General features: G+C 37.7%; 1 protein-coding gene across 6 annotated transcripts in view; it reads left to right on the top strand.

The window, feature by feature from the left end:
- Positions 1–26,789, top strand: part of CDK14 (cyclin dependent kinase 14) — a 605,606-nt gene that overhangs the window by 273,385 nt on the left and 305,432 nt on the right. For all 6 annotated transcript variants that reach the window (XM_004457637.4, XM_058297008.2, XM_071215175.1 and 3 more), the window contains one exon: positions 3,423–3,517. In XM_004457637.4, the coding sequence (XP_004457694.2) occupies positions 3,423–3,517 (95 nt within the window). The remainder of the gene's footprint in view (positions 1–3,422; positions 3,518–26,789) is intronic.

Here is a 26,789-nt window from a genome sequence, read left to right as displayed (position 1 = left end):
AGATCTCTGATTTTAGCTCTTCTTTTTAAATGTAAACATTTAGAGTTATAAATTTCCCTATTAGCACTGCCTTTGCTACAATATGTAAGTTTTCATATTTTGTGTCTCGTTTCCCTCATTTACTTATTTTCCTTGCAATTTCTTCTTTGAACTATTGATATTTAAGAGTTTTTTATTTAATTTCTTTTATCTATGGATTTTACAGTTCTCTCTCTGCCTGTTATTGATTACTAGGTTCATTCCATTATGGCCACAGAAGATGCTTTGTTTGATTTCAGTATTTTTAAATTTATTGAGACTTGTTTTATGACCCAACATGTGATCTATACTAGAAAATGATTCCTTTGTACTTTGTAAGAATGTATATATCCTGCTGTTTTGGGATGCAGCGTTCTGTATATGTCCATTAGATCTTGTTCATTTATTGTAATATTCAAGTTCTAGATGTTCTGTCTATTGATGAGAGTGATGTATGGAAATATCCAACTATTTTTGTAGACACGTCTGTTTCTCCCTTGAGTTTTGCCAGTGTTTGTCTTACTTATTTTGGTGCACCATGGTTAGGTGCATAAATATTTATGCTTATTTCTTCTTCCTGGTTGATTGCCCCTGTTATTAATATACTGTCCTTCTTCATCTCTTGTAACAGCTTTTGACTTAAAGTCTATTTTATCTGATATAGCTACTCCAGATTTCTTTGGTTACTGTTCGCATAGAATATATTTTTCCAGCTTTTCAATTTCAACCTATTTGTGACTTTCATTCTAAAATGAATCTCTTGTAAACAACATAGTTGGGTCATTCTCTTTTTATCCATTCTTCTACTTTTTGTCTTTTAATTGGAGAGTTTATTTCATTAACATTCATGTTACTGCTGTCAGAAGTCAGAAGTTACTTCAGCCACTTTACCCTTCGGTTTTTACATCTTTTTTTGTTTCTCTTTTCCTTTATGCGACTTCCTTTTCTGTGTATTTGATCTTCTCTATTTGACTGATCTCTTTGTCATTTCTATTTCTGTATATTTTTTAAATACTTTTTTTGTGATTACCATTGGGTTTATATTATACAATCTATACAGAACTGCTGTTTAAAAAATTAGAAAATATGAATCAATGCATTTCAGATAATAAAAACCTATTTTAAAAAATGAAATTGAAGGAAACTGCAACACAGCACTGTCATTTGAATTAAATATTCTCATTCAGGCTTTGGGTATATGAAATCGAAAGACCTTAAATAGTAAATACAAATCTAAGAAGACAAACCAAATGGAAGGAGTGAGGGAGGGTGGAAGGAAGGAAGGAAGGGAGGGAGGGAGGGAGGGTACATTGATCTCAAGGAAAAAATAGATAAAAGAGACAAAATCAGAAATGTAAACTAAATTACAAGTGTACAGGGAAAATAGATTCAAATGATGGATGTCCTAGCATGTCAGTATTTATGTTTAAAAACAAATGGAGGTAAGCAGATGTGACTCAAGCAATAGGACTCCCGTCTCCCATATGGGAGGTCCAGGATTCAATTCCTGGGGCCTCCTGGCAAAGACAAGCTGGCCGGCATGGATTGCTGGCCTGTGCAGAAGAGCTGGTCCCTGCAGGAGTGCTGGCCCACATAGCATGCTGGCCTGAGCTGAGAGCTGGTGTGGCAAGATGACACAAGAAAAGGAGACTCAGAGGACAGACAATACGAGACACAGCAGAGCAGGGAGCTGAGGTGATGCAAGAGATTGTGCACCTCTCTCCCACTCCAGAAGTCCCAGGATCAGTTCCTAATGCTGCCTAAAGAGAAGACAAGCAGACACACAGAAGAACACACAGTGAATGGACACAGAGCGGACAACGAGGAGAGGGGGATGATATAGATAGATAGATAGATAGATAGATAGATAGATAGATAGATAGATAGATAGATAGATAACAAACAGCAAATGGACTAAACATGCCAATTAAATGTCAGAGATTGACAGAATGAATTTTTTTAAAAAAATCACATGCCCCCAGTCCTTTTCTGGTGTTTTAGGTGTTGAAGTGGGAATGTAGTGGGTCATCTGGTGTGACATTCTAGATTTCCCTGGGTCTTCTGATAGGAGCAGTCAACACAGGAGCCCCACATTTGTTTATCTTCTCTGTGAAGGGGTTAGAGGACAGCTGAAGAGACTTCTTGCTGCTCATGTGGGTGAATTGTAGGCCATAAAAATAAGGTGCATCCAGTAGTGGTAATTTGACAGTGAAAGTCACACCAAAGAAAAGTTTCTTTATTTTGAGGATAACGTGGAAGTCATAGTGAATGGTAAAGGGGAGGTGAAAGTTTTGCCATCTCAGAATCCCATAAGAAGGAGTGTGTAGACTCAGGGCCCAGGATCACATCCAATGCTGGCAACATTACATGATTCTCCAGTATATTTGTGTAAGCAAACAAGCAAACAAAAAAATGAACAAAACTCCAACATGTCCCAACAATATGCTCTTTATGAGAAACTTAAATCAATATAATGATATTGTAGGCTAAAGGAAAAAGATGGAAAATATATATCATGTAAATATTAATGAAAATGTACAACAAGTCCTTGGTTTGATCTCTGGTACCTCCTGAAAACATGCAAATGGAAAAAACCAACTCTTATTGAGGATCAGATATAGCTTAATGGTTTAGCGCCTGCTTCCCATGTACAAGATTCTCAGTTCAATCCCCCCCAAAAATAAATAAATAAGCAGGGTGACTCAGTTAAAGTAAGATGAGGCAGACTTCAGAGCAAGAAAATTACAAAGGAGAAAGAGGGATATTACCTATTGGGAAAAGGATCATTTCACATAGAAGACATAGCAATCCTCAATGTTTATGTAGCAAACAGAACTTCAAAATTCATCATGCAAAAACTGGCAGAACAGAAAGGAGAAATAGACATATCTAGTTATCTCTGGTGACATCAAGAGTTCTCTCTCAGTAATTGATAGAACCACTATTCAGAAAATCTGCAAGCATAGAGAAGAGCTCAATGAGACCATCAACCAATAGGATCTAATTGGCATTTTTAGAAGGCTCCATATTCTTTTCAGGTGCCCATGACCATATACCCAGATAGACCGTGTCCTTAACAAACATTAACAAATTATAAAACGATACCTTAACAAGGTAAGGTAATAAAACAAACCTTAACAAATTATAAAAAGTTGAAATAGGTGCAAGGAATGTTCTCTGACCGTAATGGAATCTAACTATAAATAATAAATGACAGGTGAAATAATTGAAGAGAATTTCATCTAAGTGAAAACCTTGTTCCTCTGTCCTTGATTCTGATTTGTTATTGGCTTGAAACATGGGAAAATAGATATCTTTCATCTGACAATATGTCAAAATGATACAAACATATTAGTTGATTGTTACTGGAAATAAATTGTTTCTCTGTCCACTTTATTTTCCAGCTTCTCTGTTAAAAGGACTAAAACATGCTAACATAGTGCTGCTTCATGATATCATCCACACCAAGGAGACCCTGACACTTGTGTTTGAATATGTGGTGAGTAAAATATGAACTCAGACTTTTAATATATGAATGAAATTTTTGTAGTATTGTCATGGTTTCCTTTTAGGTTGCTATCTTAAAGTGAATATTTTATTTGAGTACATATAGCCTTCAATTCTGCATGAAGTAGCAACCCTGTAACATATTTTTAAATGTTAAATGTCTCAAAAGAATATTCCAGAAAAATGTTAGGTTTAATTGTCATCAGATTTATTAGCTATTTATAACCTATTTGTTGTAATTTTCAGGGTTTTCTGATAGAATTAAACAGCACGATGGTGACTGATTATCAAATGAGGTTCACAGAATAAAAATATTTTTTCTTTGGACTTGTAACTTAGTTTCTCAAAGCATCCTTGTTACAAAGTATTTTGTGGAGGAAAGCTTGATGCTAACAATTTAGACTTCATAGTTTTTACCCTCGTTGGTACTTTAACTATTAATTAAATCTTCCAATTTGCATAGCACACAATGTAATGATCTTATTGTGTTGAGAGTATTACTGGTAGAAGACTTGGACTTACCTCATAATTAATCTTTCTCCATTTCCTTTAGAAAAACATGTGGTATTTGCGTAGTATCACTTCAGCATTTAACTGCGGACTGAAATGTAACCATGATAATTAAGTCCTAATTTTCACAGATGGATCTGAGAACATGTAATTTATAAGATACAAATGACATTGGTGCAGACATTTATTGAGAAGAATAGCTGTTGGTATTGTGAATGTATTACAATCCCATTTTATAATTACCACACTACTTTTTTAAACACATGAAATAGTTTCCCATTTTTCCTTGAAAATATATAATAGAATGAATCTCTGAAACATTTTTATCTTGTTAATATCATCCTATGTCTGTTTATCATTTGAAAATTGTTGTCTTATGGAGAAGTGATTTGTCTTGTCTATTTACATATAAATGATAGATACATTTGAATAATATGGTAATATGGCTAAAAGGACAGCTAGAGCTAAGCAGTTGCATATATTACCTACTATCAAGAATGGATGCAGATTCACACATCTATGCAAATGTAATTTCTTTAGTTTAATCTATGATTTTGGAGTCAGTAACGTATTTAAAAGATTTAGAATTGGAATTTTTGATTCATACTTTGCAGTATGGCTAGTTTACGTATTTTTAATAAATCTAGCTTTTACTATATTTGACTAACTTTTATAATGTTTTATAGTAGAGATTTCAAAATGTGCTTTTTCCCTCCCTCAAAATTATGTAATTAAATTAAAAGGAAGAAAAGAAAAAACAGTTTGGGCCTTAAAATCAGTAATGTAGATAGAGAAACTAATAAAAATAATGTTAAAAATATGTCCTCCAAAGCCGAGGAGAAAAATAAAGATGGTTATGAAGCTAAAAACATTCATATTGGATCAGTGTCATTTGATGATTTTATATTCTGTGGAAGTTGCCAAATGAAAGAAAGGAAATTCATTGCCCTGCAATATTTTCTAACTTGCCAAGACTGACTTTTTAAAAATATACTTTTAATTTTTTTAAAAAGATACTTAGATTACATAAATGTTACATAAAAAATTTAGGGGATTCCCATATGCCCCACTACAAAGCCCTCTCACATTTTCCCATATTAACAACATCCTTCATTAGTGTGGTCCATTTGTTAAAATTGATGAACACATTTTGGAGCCTTGCCACTAAGCATGTATTATAGTTTACATTGTCATTTACACTCTCTCCTGAACATGTTTGTAAGTTATTACAAGCCATATAATGGCCTATTTCTGTCATTAGAATGTCATTCAGGACAATTCCCAAGTCCCCAAAATGCCCCCAAATTTTACCTGTTTTTCCCTCTTCCTTCCCTCAGAACCTTTATTGGCCACTGCCTCCACATCAGTTCTTGTGTTTCTAAAATCACAATATGTGTATAGTAGAATACCAGTAAGTCCCCAATCCTGATTGAGACCTCTAATTGAGAGGGGGCTGTGATCCCATAGGGCAGATGGATAGGACTATCATGCTTGCAAGTGCAAACTCTCTGTTCCTTGAAATGGTTGTTGTTCATCATCATCTTCTTATTAGTTGTCTTGGTTGAGTCCAATGAATTGCAGAGCATGTGTTCAAATCTTTCGAGATTTAGGGCCTAAATGATACATGGACAGCACAATGATTTAAGTCACTTGGACATACACCTGTCAACTCTAGTACTAACTATAGGTTCAAACAAAAGGGACAGAAGAGCCATGCGTAGGGAAACCAGAACTGAATCCAGCTATTTTACACTGGGGAGCTAAGTTCCAAAGTAGTCCCACTTGTGAGTAACAAAACTTCTTAGCTGTCAGCCCAGCTTGCAGTGTCTGGATTTCTCCAGAGCCCTCAGGAGCCTCACTATTTGAGGCAGAATTTACTTTGGCAGGCAATGGGATCCTGTTGAGATGCGCATAAGCCTAATCTCTGGAATGACCTCCTGACTCATTTGGAAGTCTCTAACCATATAAACTCATTTGTCTTTGCCCTTTCCCCCTTTTGGTCAAGGTCTTTTTCCAGTTGCATTGCTATTTGTTGCTTGGTAGTAATCCCTTGGTACCAGGGAGACTCATCCCTGGGAGTCATGTCCCATGCTAGGGGCAAGGTAATGCATTTATATCTTAAGTTTGGCTTAGAGAGAGGCCACATTTGAGCAACAAGGAGGCTCTCAGGAGGTAACTCTTAGGCTCTGTATAATACTAAGCTAAGTTTTTATTTCAAAAGTAAAGGTTCATAAGTACAGTCATCACTATTAAGGGCCCATCAGTGGTCCATCCTCCTTCACTAGTCACTGACCCTGTACTCAGGGAATTGTTGCTGTCCCCTTAGCCATTAGAGAATGTGGCAGAGCTCCCCAGAATGGGAATTCAGTATTCTTTTGATTATTGTGTGAATCCACCCACTGTGACAGTGCCCCATGAACACTTGAACACATTCATATGCCTTATAGGTATGCCCAGGTGAACCTCCTCCCATGCACCCCACATCTCTGACACCCACACCAACGATCCTCCCCACCACAGTTGTAACCCTTCTGTGATCCAAAACTTCTTCAAAATTGAAGCCAGCAAAATAACTGAATACAACTTATAGGAAAATGATATAATAATTATAGTTTTTAAAATAATGATTAAAATACAAAAAAATTTTTTAAAGTTTGAAAGAAAAAATTAAAATATATAAAATTAAAAAAAAATTTTGTCCTTGTATTAGCCAGACAAAGGATTGCTGATGCAAAATACCAGAAGTGTGTTGGTTTTTATAAAGGGTATTTATTTGGGATAGGAGCTTACAGATACCAGGCCATAAAGCATAGGTTACTTCCCTCACCAGTCTATTTCTCTGTGTTTGAGCAAGATGTCTGCCGATGTCTGCCAGGGTTCAGGCTTCCTGAGTTTCTCTCTTCCTGGGTCTTGCTTTTCTCCGGTCTCAGGGTTCCTCTCTTCCCAGGGCTTGCTTCTCTCCGGTCTCAGGATTCCTCTCTTCCTAAGGCTTGCTTCTCTTTCCTCTGTGTGCTTACTTCTTCCTGGGGTTCCAGCATCACACTCCAACATCAAAACTCCAACATCGAAAAGCTCCAACTCTGTCCTTTGCTCCACCAAAAGGTGGGGACTCAAGACCCTACTGATGTGGCCAAAAGTCCTAATCATAATTTAATTATTCCCAGTACAGACCAGTTTACAAACATAATCCAATATCTATTTTTGAAATTCTTAACTATATCAAATTGCTACTGTCATTATGTCTTTCATCACTGTAAGATCTGTTTTCTTTTATGTACAGTGATATTTTCTTTCATTTATTCTCCCAGTGTCTTATTTTTTTTTTTTTCGTTTTGTTTTCAATGAAGGTTTAGGTTACAGAAAAGTCACATACAGAATATAGGTGATTCCCATATACCCAACAACTTCCCCCCTTTCGCCTTTCCCCTATTAATAACATTTTACATGTGGATGGAACATTTGTTACAATCAATGCACAAATACTGAAACATTGCTACTAACCATGGTCAATGATTTACTGTGTGGTTTACATTTTGTACCCTATGCTTTTATAGATTTTTATGAAGTTTAACATGGTCTGTATCCATCATTGCACGATCGTGTACAACAATTTCATTGCCCCAAAAATGTACCATGATCTGTTTATTCTGTTCCTCCCTCCCTCCCTCTCCCTGCTGGACCCATGGCAACCACCAAGATTAACTCATTGATTCATTGTTACTTGCAACAACATCGAGGGCTTGACATACTGGCCTGCCCTCCCCTATTAGGCACTGCCCATGCTCTCAAGAGACTCCTGCACCTCTCTTTGAGACTGTAGCAGCACTCCCAAGGATGGAAGTCCAATACTTTCAGGCTCATTATGTGAATCTCCACACACTGCTCCAACACAGTATGACAAGATGAACACTGCACACTCCCTAGAAGCCTGCCCTAGGTGCACCCTGCCTGCGTGCCCTCCACCGTAAATACCTTAGTCTGGTAACCCTCCCCTGCCATATTTGCCAAAAGAACATTCCCAGTGTTGTACTTTCAGTCACGTATCTGCAGATCTCCATAGCTCACCTGCTCCCTCCCCCAACCTCCCCTCAGTTCCATGGACAGTTCAACTTACCCTCCCCAAAGACTGACTTTAAAACGTAATCTTTCTTTATGTGTAGTGAAATATTGTCTGGTCTCAACTCTTGTGGAGAAATCTCAGATTCTCTTAAATTTACCAAATAATAGTTTTGAACTTATATAATATACTACAGGAAACATTTCATTTCTGTTTTCATTGGGGGAGAATATTACCACTATTCTCTTTTCTAGAATGAGGCAAGCTTTGTCATTCATGACCCATTATCGCCCTGACTTTTCTTCAGTTTTCTACTCCACTTTTATTTTCTCACTTAACCTCTGTTTCATAGCTTTCCTCCTTTCCACCTTTTCTCCTCTCTCTACCTCCTTTGCTCCACTTGTTACACCTTAGATTGCTTTACATAAAAGATGTTTCTGTAAATTTCTACAATCAGAGGTTGAGGTACAAGAGAGCTTTGGGATGAGAAATATCATATAAAAGTCTTCTCAGAGTGGGGAAGGCAGGATTAACCGACCTGTTTGGTGATTATTCTACAAAAATAACTTCCCGGAGCATCGCCTGAAGTTTTCATTTTCTTATTCTGCTTTTCACTTGCTTGTTCTTTGTAACTGTGCTGATAGCTCAAGGAGAATTAAGTTTCTTGCATAGTTTTGTGAATTAGTTTAATCAGATTGCTTTCTTCACAGCATATAGCTGAAATAAATTCCATGCTTTTCTTGCACATTTAATAGCAGTGGGAAGGAGATAGTAATTTTGAAGTATGAAATGCCTTGGGAATTCAAGCAGTTCTAAGTATGATAATGTGAGGGCACTGTGGGCTTGGGGTGATGAGTGAGAGATACAGAAAGGAAGGTGAAAGAATGTTGAAGACAAGTATGGTCACAGTACTAAAACTAACAAATTTCCCTTTGGCAAATTTATTGAGACTCTTTGCTGACACTGTTTGACATCCATAATCCCTTTTGATTTTCTCAACAGTGTCATGGAACTATGAATATCATCCAAGGATTAGGGAGATCAAGTGACATTTCCAAGGTTTCGATAGCTTATATGTAAGATAGAGTCAATCCTATCTTACTCTGAATGTCACTTCTGACCAAAGTTTTAATTTTACTTTGGTCAAAAAGATATCCATATAAATTTTTATTTCAATTAAGAACTGTGTTTTAAAAGTTTCCACAGATCACAGAAGTGATTCCATTTGGGGTCTACTTAAATATACACATAGGCATGGAACTTTGTTTTTTAGCAAGTCCTAAAATCAGTATCAAACATTTTACTCTCAAGTTTCTTAAACCTAATGATGATTATGCCATAAAAACCATACTGCATGTTTCACAATTGTTAGCATGAACGTCAGGAATATCAATTTCTGTATTTCCATGTAATTAATAGTATCTTTGTTTTTGAGGGAGGGGACAGTTAAACGTATTAGGAAAAACCAGTACCTCATGTCCGTTAAAACCCTAGTTATGAAGAGGGATATAGAATAAATTCAGATTCATTGGGTAGTATTGCCTCTTTTCATTTTGCTTCTGAATTAAGTGTTCAAGGGCTTTTGAAGTACCTATGTAATCTGAATTCCACAAAGTGAAATGTACATGTAGTATAAATATATTTTTGTTCATTCCATTCCAAACAGGTTTCTGTCCTTTGAACTATAAGCCTAGTTGCTACTGTCACAAATGACATTTAAAGTTATGTAAAAGCCTTCTGAGGGCCAGAATAAAGAAAATATGATGAACAATTAGTGATGCTAAAGAACACTGGAGAAAATTACTTTGCAGGTCATTGTTAAAGTGATTTGCTAGGTAATAGGATATTGATAGTGAAGGCTGTCTCTTAAATGCCATGAAGGGCCGTAGCTCAACTCATAGAGCATCCACTTACCATGTGGAGGGTCCAGGGTTCAATACCCAGGGCCTCCTGACCCATGTGGTGAGCTGGCGCATGCACAGTGCTGCCGTGTGCAAGGAGTGATGTGCCATGCAGGGGTCCCCCCGCGTAGGTGCCCCACACACAAGGAGTGCGCCCTGCAACGAGAGCCGCCCCACATGAGAAAAGCACAGCCCACCCAGGAGTAGCGCTGCACACATGGAGAGCTGACGCAGCAAGATGATGCAACAACAAAAAAAAGAGACATAGTTTCCCGGTGCCGCCTGACAATGCAAGCAGACACAGAATAACACACAGTGAATGGAAATGGAGAGCAGACAATGAGGGGGGGAGGGGAGAGAAATAAATAAAATAAATCTCTAAAAAAAAAAAAAATGAATGCCATGAAAAGCTCCCACAATGTTCTGAAATTTAGGTGCTTGTACATGTTCACAGTGTGTGTATATAGTGATCTTGCTCATGTCTCTGTCACGTAACAAATGAACCCCTGCAATGTAAGCTGTTTTGAGTCATGCCTTCCTCCACTCTTTGTGAAATGCTAAGGAGTATCTTCAACCAAGGATGAGAGACTGAATTAGCTTGAAAAGGAATCTGTTAAAATGGTCTAAAATATTGGCAGCTCCCTTTCTTCCTTCCTAGCTTAAGACATGAAAGAGAAATACAGAAAATAGCTCAGAATCATTGGCTCTCAGAATAGATTTAGTTGAAAAAGTGCTACCAAAATTTTCTTCTACTTAAATAGTCAAACTAATTATTTATCTATTTATTTATTTATTTATTTTGCCAGAGGAAAACCAATGCCACATGATACTCTTTAACCCAGTGCTCAAAAATTTTAAAACAGAATCCATAAGTGGAAAACAGAATGTTAACAGAAACATGGTTATGTAAATGTACGTTGACAGACATTAGGTTCGTGACTCCTCTGTTCTTTTTTTAAATTCCATCACAGCAAAGCACATGCATTGGTACTTTTCATTACACATTTAATAATTACTTATAAAGAGAAAAGCAAGGGCAAACTCTTATAGCTAATCATGAATTTCTGAGGAGCAATTATTTTATTTCTTCCATCATCTTATAAACTAGTGAAAGATTGCAAACTAACATGAAAAAAAATCTTTGCCACCCAAAATCACATAAAGTATTTATGTATCACAAAAAATCATATGGTTTTTATATATTGCTTTACAGTCTACAAAGCACTATAGATGTTATCATGTTAAATTCTGACTTTAACCCTTTGAGATAGGTAAAGCATGTCTTATCTAATTTTTACTAATTAGGAAAAACAATATACAGAGAATTTAAAGCAGTTTTCCTAAAATCACCCAGCTGAGTTAAAAGGAGAAATATGAGACTTTAGCCCATTTTTTATGCCTGAATCCCTGTTCTTCCACTTTAACTTGTAGCCTGCCTGTGTTAACCATCATCATAGAGTTTTATGTGATGTTATATGTGATGTCAAGATATGGGACTGGAAGATTAAAGCTGAGTACTGCGTTTTCACCCTGCCACACAATTTACTTAATTATTTGGTTTCTCTGCCTCATACATTTTGATTTTTATATCTGGGAAGAATGCTTAATTTGCATGATTTTATACCACATCTGTTCTTGAAAACTATAGAATATTAGTATTCTGGTTTCCAGATCCATCTATCTCAGGAGCAATTGTACATTTTTCTGGTTTCTTGTGAGATAACATGTATGCTCAGATGAGCCTCCATAGTACAACCTTAAGTGGGGGTGGTCAGGGAAGACATTGCTAAGAAGGTGAGAGGTATTTAAGAATATATAATCTGAAGGAGGTGAATGAACAAGACCCATGCACATTTGGGGGAAGAGCGTTGTAGGTAGTGAGGTGTGTCCTGGCTTGGGTGAGAAGCAAGAGGGGTCCTGTGGCTGGAAGGGAGAGAGTGAGGACAAGGGTAGGAAGAGAAGACGTCCCAGTACAATAGGATCCAGATTGTGTAGGCCCTTGTGCATTTTTTCTCCTAATGGGTTTGGTTTTTACTCAGAATGAGATCAGAAGCCACTAATGGATCCAAAGAAGTGATCTGATCTGACTTGTATTTTAACTGGATCTCTGTTTTCTATCTTGAGGTTAGACTGAATATGGCCAAGTTCTGCAAGTGGGATGTCAGTTAGGAGGCTATTGGACTAACCTCGGTGGCAGTGAGGAGTAGTTGGATTCTGGATATACTTCCAAAGTTGAGCTGTTAGCATTTAATATGGAATTTGAGAGACAGAGATGTCAAGGACGACTCCAAGGGTTTTGGCTTGAGCAAGTAGAATAGTAGAGCAGCTGAGAGGAGACATGGCAATACCGCAGGTGGAGCAGTATGGGGAAAGGTGGAAGTTGGATTGCAACATGTTAAGTTTGCGATACCTATTACATAGGCAAGTAGATATTTCATGAGACAGTTGGGCATATGAATCTGGAGTTTCAGAGAGAGGTCAAAGCTGGAGATTTGGAAATTGTCTAGATTCTCAGTATTATTTAAAACCATGTGGGTAAGATCACCCAAAGTGTTAAATGTAGCATTGGTGGCCCTAAATAAACCATGCCTTCTGGTAATCACACCCTTGTGTAGTCCCTGTGCCCCTTCAGGCTAGGCTTCCTTGTGGCTTACCCTAACCAATAAAGCAATATGGTATAAGCCTTGCCTTTAGAAGGCCAGACAAGCTTTTGTTGTTGCCCTCTTCGGAGCCCTGACTGGCCATGTAATAATTCCAGTTACCTTGCTGGAAGGACCACGTTGCGAAGTCTTGTGGAAAGAGAAAGTCCCTGAGACTACATGGAGATCTAAGAACCCAGCAGACAGTGTGATCTGAGGCCCTAGACATAGTGGTCCTACCTAAGGTGCCAGGCATGTGACTGAAGAAGCCATCTAGAGTGAAGGGCAGTGGGGAGACATCCCAGGTGCACAGACATCATATGGAGCCAAGATGAGTTGTCCCTGCTATACCTTTTCTAAATTCTTGACCCTCAGTGTCATGAGAAACAATGTAATGGTCATTGTTTTAAGCCACTAAGTTTTGGGTTAGTTTGTTATGCAACAGTTGGTAATTGAAACACTGAGTGACTGAGTGCATATAGAAAATGGAAGAGGGAAGAGGACTTGGCCCAGTGGTTAGGGCATCTGTCTACCACATGGGAGGTCCACAGTTCAAACCCCGGGCCTCGACCCGTGTGGAGCTGGCCCACGTGCAGTGCTGATGCACGCAAGGAGTGCCGTGCCACACAGGGGTGTCCCCTGTGTAGGGGAGCCCCATGTGCAAGGAGTGCACCCCATAAGGAGAGCCGCCCAGTTTGAAAGAAAGTGCAGCCTGCACAGGAATGGTGCTGCACACACGAGAGCTGACACAACAAGATAATGCAACAAAAAGAAACAGATTCCCGTGCTGCTGACAACAACAGAAGTGGACAAAGAAGAACATGCAGCAAATAGACACAGAGAACAGACAACTGGGGTGTGTGTGGGGGGTGGGGGGACGAACAGGGAGATAAATAAATAAATAAATCTTAAAAAAAAAAAAGAAAATGGAAGAGAGTTTCATGGACTGAGCACGGGGGCACTCCAGCATGAAGGGTCAAGAGATAAAGAACAATCAGCAAAGCATACTGAAAAAAGAACAGCCTATAAGGAAGGAGATTATTCATATTTTCAGATAAAACTAAACTGAGTTTCAGAAGGGCAGGGGCTGTCTCTCCAGTGCCTAGCGGAGTGTCTGGCACATAGTAGGCTCTTAGCAAATACTCTTTTCATGAACAAGTGAGGAATATTTAAAGCAGGAAGAAAAAGACTATAATAGTTTCACTAGTTAAAGCAGACAACCAAAAAGCAGCAGAACTTCTTAACAATAGATTTTGCCTTTATTTTCTCTATCAAAGCGAATTCTTTTCCCAGTTGAAGACATAGAACAAATCTGACTCCATAACAGTTAGAACAATCTCAGACAGTGGGATAGTCAGAGACCACCTAGTCATGTGAAAGGAATTAAAGTATCTGGCTGGACTAATTAGTGTATCAATGAGGTTTTCCATTGCAAGCAATAGAAATTATCCTTGACTGACCGAATCAGAAAAGTTTATTGAGAGGATGTTGTGTAGCCAACAGACCTGCTGAGAAGTATTTAAAAATGGGTAGGAACAGCGTGAGGCTGAGAAGCCAGAATCAGAGCTGAAATCATGCTGTGGAACTCTTCACTGGGTAACTGCTGCCACCATGATTGCTGGCACGGAAAATTGTCTCTGACATCACTGGCCCCCACCACCCTCGGTGACTAGAGGTTACTGCTTGTGCTGATGATGTCAGCATGGCATCTACACTGCTCCAGCTTTTCTGGGTTCTTAGCTCCTAGTGCTAAGTCAAGATCAGTTGTGTTTGGGTGACTGGACTGGATCACATACCCATATTTTGACTGCACAGGACCCTGAGAAAGTGTGGGCCTGGCCTTTTTAGCTTTTGTAATGGCTGCTGGGCCCTGCCTCCCACCCAGGTTAGTATAGTGGGGAATTTCCCAACATTGGGAAAATATTTGAATATAGGGCACACTTCCCACTATTCCCTGTTCTTCCCACCCATCCCACAAGAGAAAAACAATGCATAATCATCCGCTAGAATAAGTTCATTTTCCAGTTCTAGATAAGTTACATCTAGAATGTGAAAAGAATTGAAGGTAGAATAGTCATGGAACCACTGTTTAAAAAAATCTGTGGGAAATCATGAAGAATGCAGATGGCAAATGTAATGCTGGTTTTTAAGTGGTAATGAGAACAAATCTCTGAATCTATAGATATATAAGCTTAATACAGAACTAAAGGGAAATTAAAAAATAGATCTTTAGACATTAAGATCTAATACTTCCTTTTGTGTAAGATACAGAGTTAGTTCTTGATTTCAGTAAGGCTTGTGACATGGTCTCCCATGAGATTCTTAAAAAAGAGAATAGAAATGAAATCTGGTTGTTAGAAGCTTATTTTATTTTCAGTTACTCTCTATTAGAAAAACTTTAACCAAAACTTATTGATTAATGAATTGACATCAGCATGGAGAAATGTATAGGGATGTGCTAGAGGGCTTTATCCTGGACCTGATCCTATTTTATATTTTTTATTAATGAGTCAGCTGAAGATATGGTTGTGCTTGACCTATTTGTGTATTTTCATACAAGAGCCATAATTAACACTTGAAGTGATTGAATCAAGGCTCAAAAAAGAATCTGATGATTGAGCTGGCTCATGCACAGTGCTGATGCGCGCAAGGAGTGCTGTGCCACACAGGGTTGTCCCCGTGTAGGGAAGCCCCACGCGCAAGGAGTGCGCCGCATAAGGAGAGCTGCCCAGCATGGTGCAAAAAAAAAGTGCAGCCTGCCCAGGAGTGGTGCCACACACAGGGAGAGCTGACACAGCAAGATGATGCAACAAAAAGAGACACAGATTCCCTGTGCCACTGATAAGAATACAAGCAGACACTGAAGAACACACCACAGCAAATGGACAGAGAGAGCAGACAATTGGGGAGTGGGGAGTGGGGAGTGGGCAGGGAAGGGGAGAGAAATGAAAAATAAAAAAATTTAGAAAAGAATCTGATGAAATGATAAAGCTAAGAACCTATAAGGTGAAATGCTGTGGGGATAGAAGTATATTTGGTACATATTTCTAAAGCAGCCCGAGCAAAAGCAGAAAAACAGGATGCAGGAAAGTTAACTTAAACACAATCCCTACTAAAAAGACTAATCATTTATTTTACTCATTGTGAGTCAAGGAAATGTGGCTACAATGAAAGCTAATGCAAGTTCAGGGTAGGATAGTGAGAGCTCCACTGTGTTCTTCACTTTTATGCAACATGTTTCAACTGTCTTCTTTGTGCTTATGACCATCATTAGATTCAGAGATACAAATATATAGACTTTACTTTGAAAGAGCATGAAATCCTGTGAAGGACTGTGATCTTAGAGTATTTAATTGCCATGATCCATTTGAATTACAAATTTCTATACCAGATTTTTGTATGTCTTGGGGCTGCGATATTTTTGTTTTAGTAAAAACAATGGGAAAACTGAATTTGACTCATGGACTTTTTCTTTATGGAAGGGGTTTAGAGATGTTTTTATTTCATGTTCGGAGAGCAAGTTATGCAACTTAACACTGCGATTCTGTACTCTGAAAGGGAGGTTGTCATTCAGAACCAAATACAGAATTTGAACAGATGTAAACACTGTTGATGGCTTAATGTGCAAGTAGTGTTAAGACAGAAGAATTTTGAACCATAAGGAGAAATTAAGGAAATGAAAAGAAAACAAGCTAGCTTTCAATCATGCTCTTTATCAACTTCTCATTTTCTCAAATTGGTAGGGCAAAGTCAATTAAATTCTTTCCTGTCCTTTCCCTTAATGGCCTTTTCTCGTCTAATGAGGATCATGGTTTCTTTCAGTCATTTTCAGCAGTGTTTGCTCACTATCATATTGGCCACTGAGGTTTTAGTTTACTTTTTTTGGTTTACATCATATCTGTCCTCTCTCTGTTCTAGTTTTAGTCCATATGGTTGCCATCTTGATTAGATAGTCCTAATCATAATTCAGTATTTTAATCCATATGGTCTAAAATGGATCTCTAATTGTTGCTATTGGAAATACCAGGTTTTCCACAGAAACACACAGTTATGAGTACATTCTACTAGATTTCATACTGATTTCCTGAGAATGCATTATGCCTCTGTGTGTTTTTAGGATTTCAATTATTTTTCCTATTTTAATTTGGAATTTCACCATTTAAACTAAAGACATTAATGGGAAATCTGTAATATAAAATGCATTATTAGTAGAGAATAGAATGGAAAAAAGACTGTTGATAGAGGGAATCATAGGGATGATAAGAACAGTGAAAAAAAAAGAGAATTCCTTTCAGAGAGGAAAGATAGTTCTCATGTTGTTTGTGTTTTTTCCTCATACATGCCATACTTGTAAACTTAAGAAATCAGGAATCTTGAAAAAGCTGTGCATGTTTCAGGGGGTGGGAGGAGGCAGGAGAGTGATACATTATATTAGTAAGACTGACAACAGTGATCGGCTGTGAGAAATTAGAGACGAGCTCCAGCTAAGGTTAAAAAGCTGCACTCTGGTAAGAGTCCAAGATCAGAAAAAAGATGAGATCAATAATTTCAATTACCTTCACATTATGTTTGAAAAGACCATTAAGTAGTTAGAGAAAAAAAATCACTGGGGAATTCAGCTGTGAAAAAGTATACATGATTATGTATCTTGTAAAATGGGATGGCTATAACTTCTCACCAACTTTCAGAATCAGTAATTTGATAAATGCAGATCCTTATAAAAACTGTTTCTTTTTCTTTCCTTCTTTTTACCTCTCTACCCTGTCTCTCTCCCTCTGTCTCCCTCTATTTCAAGAATGTTTAGTTAACATCACTGCATTCTGTGCTTTGGAGCGGTTTGACCATTCCATGTTGAGTGCTTTCATTTTTGTGGATGTGGTTGTTTTTAATCCAAGTTATACTTGCATCTCAGTTAAAGAGTAAAGTCTATGGTTTATGAAAAACAGCAGTCTTCACCTTCAACTTTCAACTCTTTAGTTCACTCTTTCTGATTTTCCTCTGAATTGCTAATCAAACATTTATATCACCATTTCTTGATTATTCATCTTTAGGCATAGTCTATTGATTCCCTACAATGGAAAATGGAAATTTAGTTCTTTTCCTTCCCTCCATACCTCAAACAAATTGACCCTTTTCATCTTGCTGCTGTCCTACCCCTGTCTTCTTCAATATAGTTATAATTCTGGTTAGATCAGCGTTCAATATTAATGTTATGTCAGTCAGTGTTCTTTCTAGCCAAGGCATATGGTATACTGATTACTTTTCTCTTTCTGTATAATTTTTAGTTTTCCTGGAGTTAATATTTTCCTCTCTTTTATCTGTATCATTAATTCAATTCTGACTCCCCCACTCCCCCCCCCCCCCCCCCCCCCCCCGCCCCAACCTCTGCTTGGTGCATTTCTCTTCACTGATTTCCTGGAATGCCCTTTCCCTCTCTTCTCAGCTAGAGCTATTTTTTTCCTCCCTCCCATGTTGGTTTGTTTTGGAACACAATTTCTAATGGTGTCCTGGGAAAGGTTGTATTGAATTTTTTTTTTTTTGAGACCTCCATTTTTAAAATATTTTTATTCTGCACTTACACTTGATTGATGTTTTGATTATATATAGAATTTTTGGTTGGAAATCATAATGGATTTCACTGAATTAGAAATACAGTGGGATTGTTCCATTGGAAAAAGTATTTTCCATTATTTTTGCTAAAATATTTTTCTTCATTTCCAGTGTTCTGAAATTTCATACTGAAATGAAAAATAGACCAAGGTACAGCTTTATTTTTATCCAACAAGTTGAGAAATTCATGGACCTTTGCAGTCTTGAAATTCATGTCCTTCCCTTTTTTTTAAATAACAGTTTTATAAGATATAACTCAGCTATTATACAGCCATATAGTACACCTTTTAACATATACAGTTCAGTGGTTTTTAGTATATTCACAGATTTGTGCAACTATCACTATCCAATTTCAGAATATTTTCATCACACCAAAAGGAAATCCTGTACCCATTATCGATCACCCACCTTTTCTCCAGGTCCTGGCAACTGCTAATCTACTTTCCATCCCTATTGATTTACCAATTCTGGACATTCCTATAAATAGATATGGCCTTTTGAAGAAGAACTGACTTCTTTTACTTGGTATAATGTGTTCCAGGCTCATCCATAATGTAGCATATATCAGTACTTCATTCCTTTTTATTGCTGAATAATATTTTGTTATATGTATGTACCACATTTTATTTATGCAATCACCAGTTGATAAAAGTCATGTACAAATTTTTGCATGGATAGCAATTCCAGTCTAGGTATAGATCCTCAAAATATTAAATGTAGCATTACCATTTAACATTTTGAGGGTCTGTCAAATTGTTTTCCAAAGTGGTTGCACCATTTCACAATCCTACCAGTGAGAGGGTTCCAATTTCTCCACATCTTTGTTATTGTTTGTCTTTTTGATTACAGCAATCTTAGTGGGTATGAAGTGGGTATCTCATTGTGATTTTGATTTGTATTTCCCTAACGAATAATGATTTTATGTTTACATGTCCTTTCATTCTAAAAAATTATCTTAAATTATTTCTTATAATTTTCTTTCTCTATTTTTTCCTCTTCTCTAGTCATGCCCACATTACTCATTTCTAATGTCCCATTTTGTTCTCTGAATATTTCATTTTATAATATCCCATTCTGGTTTCAAGGTTGCAATACTTTTTCTTATTTCACTGAAAATTTAGTAATAGTCATTTTGAAGTTTTTCTAACAGTATTCTTTCTATTTTTCCCAAGTTATTATTTTTTTCTTTAGTTTGTTTTGGTCTCTGTTTCTAATTTTAGAAGCTTTGGCCACATATTTGGTGACTGTTGACTGTTCTATTTCAGTGTGGTGCAGTAACATGCTGACTGAAAGTTCTGGGTATGTAGGTAACTGGTTCATTTAGAGTAGACTAATCCATTTTGTTGAACAACTGGATGTCAATATCCATCTCTACTGTAGGAGGCCTATCTGCCAATCTTCTGGAAGCTGAGTGAGGAATGGAGTTCCACTTAATCCTCATATTTCAAAGTGGTACCCTTACCTCTAACCTGGTGGATTTCTCAGGCTAGACAACCTCTGTTTTAGCCCCTCCATGGTTGGCAAGGGCTGTTATCTGTATTAGCAGAGTGGGGGGAGAGAATCTGGAGGTTAAATTGCCCCTTAAAGACTTTAAATAAGTCTTCTGTATTTTAGACGTCCATGTGTAGACAATCTGTTCATTCCCACTTCCTGGTGCCACTAATTCCTGAGCCTTTTGTTTGTTCTAGGCTTTCTCTACTGCTGATTTAGTAGTCAGTTTGTTAGTTAGTTTTTGTTTTCTTAAACTAAATTTGCTACCATCTGTTTTGGAGTTTCTACGTTTGGGCAGTGGGGATTCAAGTGAGTACAAAGTAGATGCATATGTTCAGTTTGCCATCTTTACCTTGGAATCTCATCTGTTCTTAAGCCTACAAATGAAGATTGATTGGTCAGTTTTTGTCTCATTTTTGTGATGGTGGTTTCATTTAGCTATAGGATGTTGACACACTTTAAATACACACATAGGTACATTTAATAGTTTTAAAAAATTAATTAGAACTATTTTACAGTGTAAATGTATGTACAAGGTTCTAGTTTTTAAAATTGTGATTAAGAAATGTATGGATTGCTCATTTTGCAGGTTTATTTCTTTTGAGAACTATGTATTAGTAAAGACCCTTTTTTTAGAAAATGAGTGTTAGCATTGACTTAACATGCTGCTTCAATGACTAATTTATTCCTTTCTCACTGGCAGATATAAACTCAGTTATAAATCCCTAACAGATGTGCATGGCCCATTTTTTTTTTTAATTAACTTGTGGGTTTACAGAACAATCATCCATAAAATAGAGATTTCTATATACCACCCTATTTTAACACCTTGCATTGGTGTGGTACATTTGTTACAATTGATGAAATCACATTTTTATAATTGAACTCTTATAGTCCATGGTTTAACTGGGAGTCACTGTTTGTGTTGTGAAATTCCATGGATTTTTAAAACACTTATTCTAGAAACTTATCTACAACCTAAAATTTCCCCCTTTAATCACATTCAAATATACAATCAATGTCATTAATTATGTTCACAGTGTTGGGTTACCATCACCACCATTCATTACAAAAATGTTTCCATCATCCCAAATAGAAGAGACAGAATGTTCTGACAGAATGTTGACTACTCTAACAAAAATCTTAGGGAATATATTGAGGAAAGATATCTAAATCTAACAACAAGATAGAAAGTCAGCAATGCTGGAGAACAGTGATCTGGGGAGCAGATGACTAGTAACAGAATATTTATTAGGGGCAAAGGAAAAACAGGGGATCTTCTTTTCAGACTACATCTAACTAAAAAATACTGTAAACTGAGTGATATATTAGGAAGGACTCAGAGGATGACATGATCATTCTCATTTGTATTCATGACATCTCTGTTAGATGGATAGGCAGCTAGTCTTCTTGAGGGCAGGGACTTATTTTTATCCCTAACAATACCAATTGCAGTGGATGCTCTATCAGGCTGCGGGCAGAGTCAAAATGGCGGCCACAGGCCTCTTTCCTACTTGGGCTGGTTCACACCCCAGCTCTTCCCAGGGTAATATCTTAGCCAGCCAAGTCTACCAATCAGTAGCAGAAATTGGCAGCCAACTGTCTCCTCCTCCCCTGTTTCTGGGAAATGGAACTTCCAATTCCAGCCACAGAATGGCTCCTGGGGTGGCTCGCGCCCCCAGAGTAGGATAATCACAGGCCTCCATGACTTGGCCAGTAATTTCCTGGAGATGCTGGAGAAGGTCCCCACAGCTTCCTCCCTGCTGGAAGTGGCACTAGGACCTAGGCTAGAGCTGCAGTCTGACCTGGATGGAAAGAAGCTAGTCCCTGCCAGCCCTGGGATTTTCAGTCTGACCTGCTTCCCCTCGTGCCAGGCACAGAGTTAAGATGGTGGCTCCCAGCCTCTTTCTGACTTGGACAGGCTCAAACTTCAGCTGTCCTCAGGATTATACTTCAGCCCACTGAGTTTACTTATCAATAGCTGAAGTTGGTGCCCAACCATCTCTTTCTCCCCCATTTTTGGGAAGTGGAGCTTTCAATTCCAGCCTTGGAACACCTCCCGAGGTGCCTTGTGCCTCCAGTAGAGGATGGGCACATGCCTCTGTGGCGTGGAGCACCCTACTTACGCAGATGGACAGTCTCCTCCTTCCATTCTTTCAAGGATGTTGCAGGATGCTCTTCTGGTCTCCTGGAGCCCCCAAACAGGAGCTTCAGCTAGCTCCAGAGAGCTCTGGGTGTTTACTGACTGCCCTGTAACAGGAGCTGACTCTTGGAGCTCCTTACTCTGCCGCCATCTTGCTGGTTCTCAAGATATTGATTTTTAATTGGTATATCAAGAAAGGTGGGATGGGAAGCAGATGTGGCTCAACTGATAGACTGTCCGTCTACCATATGGAATGTCCAAGGGCGATCCCTAGGGCCTCCTGACCCGTGTGGTAAGCTGGCCTGTGTGCAGTGCTTCTGTGCACAAGGAGTGCCATACCATGCAGGGGTGTCCTCCATGTAGGGGTGCCCCACGTACAAAGTGTGCACCCCACAAGGAGAGCTGGCCCGTGTGAAAAAAGTGTAGCTCCCCAGGAGTGGTGCTGCACACATGGAAAGCTGACACAGCAAGATGATGCAACAAAAAAGAGATGCAGTTTCCCAGTACCGCCTGATAATGCAAGCAGATGGACACAGAGAGCAGACAACAGGGGGTGGGGAGTGATGGGGAGATAAATAAATAAAATAAATACTTTTTAAAAAAATGGGATGAGAAAAATAAATCATAATTGTTTAATATTTTCTTTTTGAGTATATTTCTATATTATTTTTTAATTAAAAGCATGTGTCTTACACTCGTTACAGTATAATTAATAGAGTTTGCTGGACACACATTTGCTATGATTAGTCCCTCTGTGGGTATCATTCTTATGCGTTGGAACCAAGATTATTAAAAAGCCCCTGCATCCTATTTATAGTCAGGACGGCTGCCATTGATTCTTCGCCTCCTCTCTTTCTCTCTCCTCTCTAGTTCTCTGTTTCTAACTGTTCTCACTTCTGGCATCAGCCCATACTTCAGGACCTCTATATTTCTTAGCAAGGCATCTCTAGTAGGTGTTTTCAGGGTCAGTATATTCCAAAGAACTATTCCATTTCCTTTTTCCCTCTTCAGTCTCAAATTCTGAATGCATGGTCTATTTCGTTAACCATTGTTTATTTTTTTCCTTCTGTATTCTTGAAGATGATATGAACATTCTATCCTTTATACACATTGGCTTTTTTATTTTTCCTTTAAAAAGTCAAGTATATTCCAGAATAGCATGAACATCTTTATACAGTGCCTGTGTAACTTTATTAAAATTTGTTATATGATTTAGACTTCTGAATGGTTCACTAGAGAGCATATTAGCTATATTGGGTAGTTCTTTTCTCTGCTGTCTCAAGACAGCTCATTTTACACATTGCTCTAATGCTTTACTAGCATATGGTTCTGTGGAATTTCAATGTTTGACTTCTAGAAGATTTCTTAAAATTTCTTGAAATGTCCTAAAATAATATGTTGAACTTAATTAAAAAAGAATATCATGTTTATTCCTAGTAGTTTTTTAAAAATAAATAAACTATATAGGTAGAGCTATGAAGATAGATATGTGCTTTGATTTAAGAATTAGCCCTCACAACACTGAAACTACTTTAGACATGTGATCTTTTTGGACATGAATTTCTGCATCCTTTTCATCATTTGTTCTAGTTTTCCTGGCTGCTGAAGCAAATAACCATGCCATGGGTAGCTTCAGCAACAGGAATTTACTAACTCACTGTTTTGAGTCTAGAGAAGTTGAGCATCAGGGCAATGCTTTCATCCCAAAGACTGGCATTTTGGGGTTGGCTGCTAGTGATCCTTGTCCTGGGCTCCTCTGTCACATGGCAGTGCACATGGTGGCCTCTTCTTGCCTCTCCTGTGTCTTCCAGTTTCCCTTGTCGTTTAGCTTCTTGCTTCCCTTGGCTTTCTCTGAATTTCATTCTGCTTATAAACGACTCCAGAAATAGGATTAAGACCTAATGGGATTAAGTTGGGCCACAGCTTATCTGAAGTAACCTCATCAAAAGGTCCTGTTTACAATGAGTTTATACACTACAGGAATGGGTTAAGTTAAAGAACATGCTTTTCTTGGGTATGTACAGATCCAAACTGCCACAGCAGTAAAGAATGGCTTGCAGTAGTCTTAACTGCCTGGGCAGTGCTGTGCAGTCTGCCTGTCCCTGATGTCTTTGCCAGAAGCAAAATAGTAAGGTTTTTGTTTTAATGGAAGTACTTTTCCAGATTGCTGGTTTTACATGAAGGGAATGTGGCTAGAAATACTTCCTATTCCAGTTACCCAGCCCATGTTACCCAGGCATTTTGGATTCATAAATGACAGCTGAAACCAATCAGGCAGAATTATGGGACAACTAAGTCTCTTATGGGTTTATTATGACCAAAGGGGAGAAGGAGAATGCATTATATGGTGAAAAGAAATGGCTAACTTAATTAGGAATAAACTACAGCACTGCGATTACTATGGGAACATTTTTTATAAACCATTTTGTGTGTTAGCTAACCTCTACCCTCACTAGGGAATATGTCTGTGGTTACTGCTAGAATTTCAGACATTTCACAAGTGGCCTACAAACAGATAAAAATAAAATTACCCTGAAACAGGCTTTATAATATGTGAAATAAGTCTGTGCAGGTATAGTAGAAATATTTCAGAATAAAATATCTTTGAATTGGTAATGATATAAAGCATGGGAAGCCCAAATTGCCTCTATTATCATTTCATTTATTTATGATTCAATTTGGGGCACATAATATAGTTGTAATTAGAATCTCTACTTCAGAGGGAAGAAATAACACTTTTGTTCATGAATATCTTGTGTTTGCCATTAAGAATGATAGAGGATTTTAATGCATTAGCATAAAGCCTAAATAACATTTGATAGAATACTTGTAAAAGTTTATTTTTAGTCATTGTTTTACAAGTGGGCCACTCTGATATATAGTGAGTACAAATTTCATCTATTAAAATGTCTGTGTTTTCTAAGGGAAGAGTTGGTTTAAAGTTACTTTTAGTCTTTTTTCTCATTAATGAATGATGCTCACATGTTGCAATTCATAATTTTAAAATTCATTATGATTTTGTAATGAAATAGAGGAAAACCATAAAACTTAACAGGAAACAAATGCCATTTCAATATCAGTTTAAACCTGTGGACTTCATATAAGAGCAGTTTGAACTTATGTTATTTTAAACATAAAATGACTCAGTAATTTTATGTTTTAATTCTTACAGAGTTGTAGACTGATTAAAATGGAGATTATGTCTAGAGGAAAGTGGCGTTGATTGATTTCAAAGAAAGAAAGGTTTACATTCTAAGTTTTCTTCTACTGCCTCTTGCAGTAACTATTCCCCAATGAAGTACATGAATGCAGTGAGTTACAGGTGAAACAGATTAACTAAAATGAAAGTGAATCCTACCAAAGTTCTTAACTTTTGGATCATCCTCAAGCACGGTTTCAGTTAAAATGTGTGTGGTATGTCTGCTGAGTCCCAGACACGGAACATGGCACTGAAGATGACATTAGACAGTGATAGAGAGTGGCAAGGGCCACACTGGCCACTCTTGCTGTCTTGGTCACACTGGCAGTACCATCATTGCTGCTAATTTGGGAACCACAGGTGATACCACAGTAGAGTAGAAATCATTGCCCTTCTCCTTCAGACATTTGATCTTTTAATAAGTTATGGTCTCTTACCATCAAGAGTACTATTTTAGAGTTCTTTATCACCCATGAGTCACTTATCTTGAGGAGATTGGAGTGTCTAGAATTAAACAGGGATGAGGGTTATGGGACTCCTTAAACAATTCAGTTTCCAAGACCAGTCAGGGAAAGGGGGGCTCTATATTTTTTGCTTCCAGTTTACACATGTTATCAACTTGTTTTTTTATCATGTTTCCTCTTAGATTTTGAAAGTTAACTCTCTTCTTGCTATCAAAATGGAAAACTATATCAAGCAGAGATACAAGGATGGGGAGACTATGTTTAATATAACTTCTAAAAGGGGATTTCTGTTGGTCATCCCCACTGATAGACTTCCTTATTTTTTGACTAGTTGCTAAAAATAGAGCTTTTTCAGCATCATAATTTGGCAGTGATTCTGAAGAACATCAAAATTAGCTGATGATTATAGACACTGCAGGTAACATTATAGGAGAGTGGAAACAAAAACATGTGTTCAGGAAGGGGCTTTATTTGGATTTCTGTTTGATAAAAGTCCAGTATGAAAGCCGATGCTAATCCAAAAGCACAATTACTCTTTGAGGAGCTTCATTTCTCTTGAGCAGAAGTTTTGATCATTCGAGGTGTCAACAATTGGAAAATCTCACTCCATGGACAGTAAATTGATTAGAGAGAAACATAAGAACATACCAAATTGATTAAAGGGAAAGATAAGTGCAGTTGACTCATATTTGTTTCTGACTTGAAAAATAGGTTGTCTGAGTGTGTGGGCTTCATAAAGTGTTCTTACCAGTGGCTTTAGGTAAAGATATATTGCTTCTTTCCCTTGACTTAAGGTCAGATTAAAAAGCGTATGGGATGGAGAGTGAAAAATATGAAGAGGTGAATGCCATAGTCCGCTTGTTTCTCATCTGTTTCTCCTGCTGGCCTTCCTTTCCTGACTGGCTCTTAAAGGGTTGTTCTTTGACTAGACTGTTTTTAAAATGCCATTATATTCCTAATTCATCATTCTAGGTTTTTACATGTCTTCCCATTTAAGTGTCATGGCTGTGTGCAGCACATGATTGGTATTAGCCCTGTAGTTCACAGGTTTACATTTGATGTAAATTAGCTCACCTGCTACTGTGTGAAAGTGCTTATGAGAAAAAAAAAACTCTTTTCCTTTTTCTGTGGTCTTTCCATATCCTGCCGTTTTACAAAGCTAGATTTCTCTCCTATCTTCTAAATTGATCTAGCCACAGAGAAATCAAATTGATATGTGGAAACTCAAATTATAATTCTGGCAGATTCTT

Source organism: Dasypus novemcinctus, chromosome 5, assembly GCF_030445035.2.
Source record: "Dasypus novemcinctus isolate mDasNov1 chromosome 5, mDasNov1.1.hap2, whole genome shotgun sequence".
Taxonomy (NCBI): Eukaryota; Metazoa; Chordata; class Mammalia; order Cingulata; family Dasypodidae; genus Dasypus; species Dasypus novemcinctus.
The sequence above is the reverse complement of the archived record's forward strand: the minus strand, read 5'-3'. Positions and strand labels throughout refer to the sequence as shown.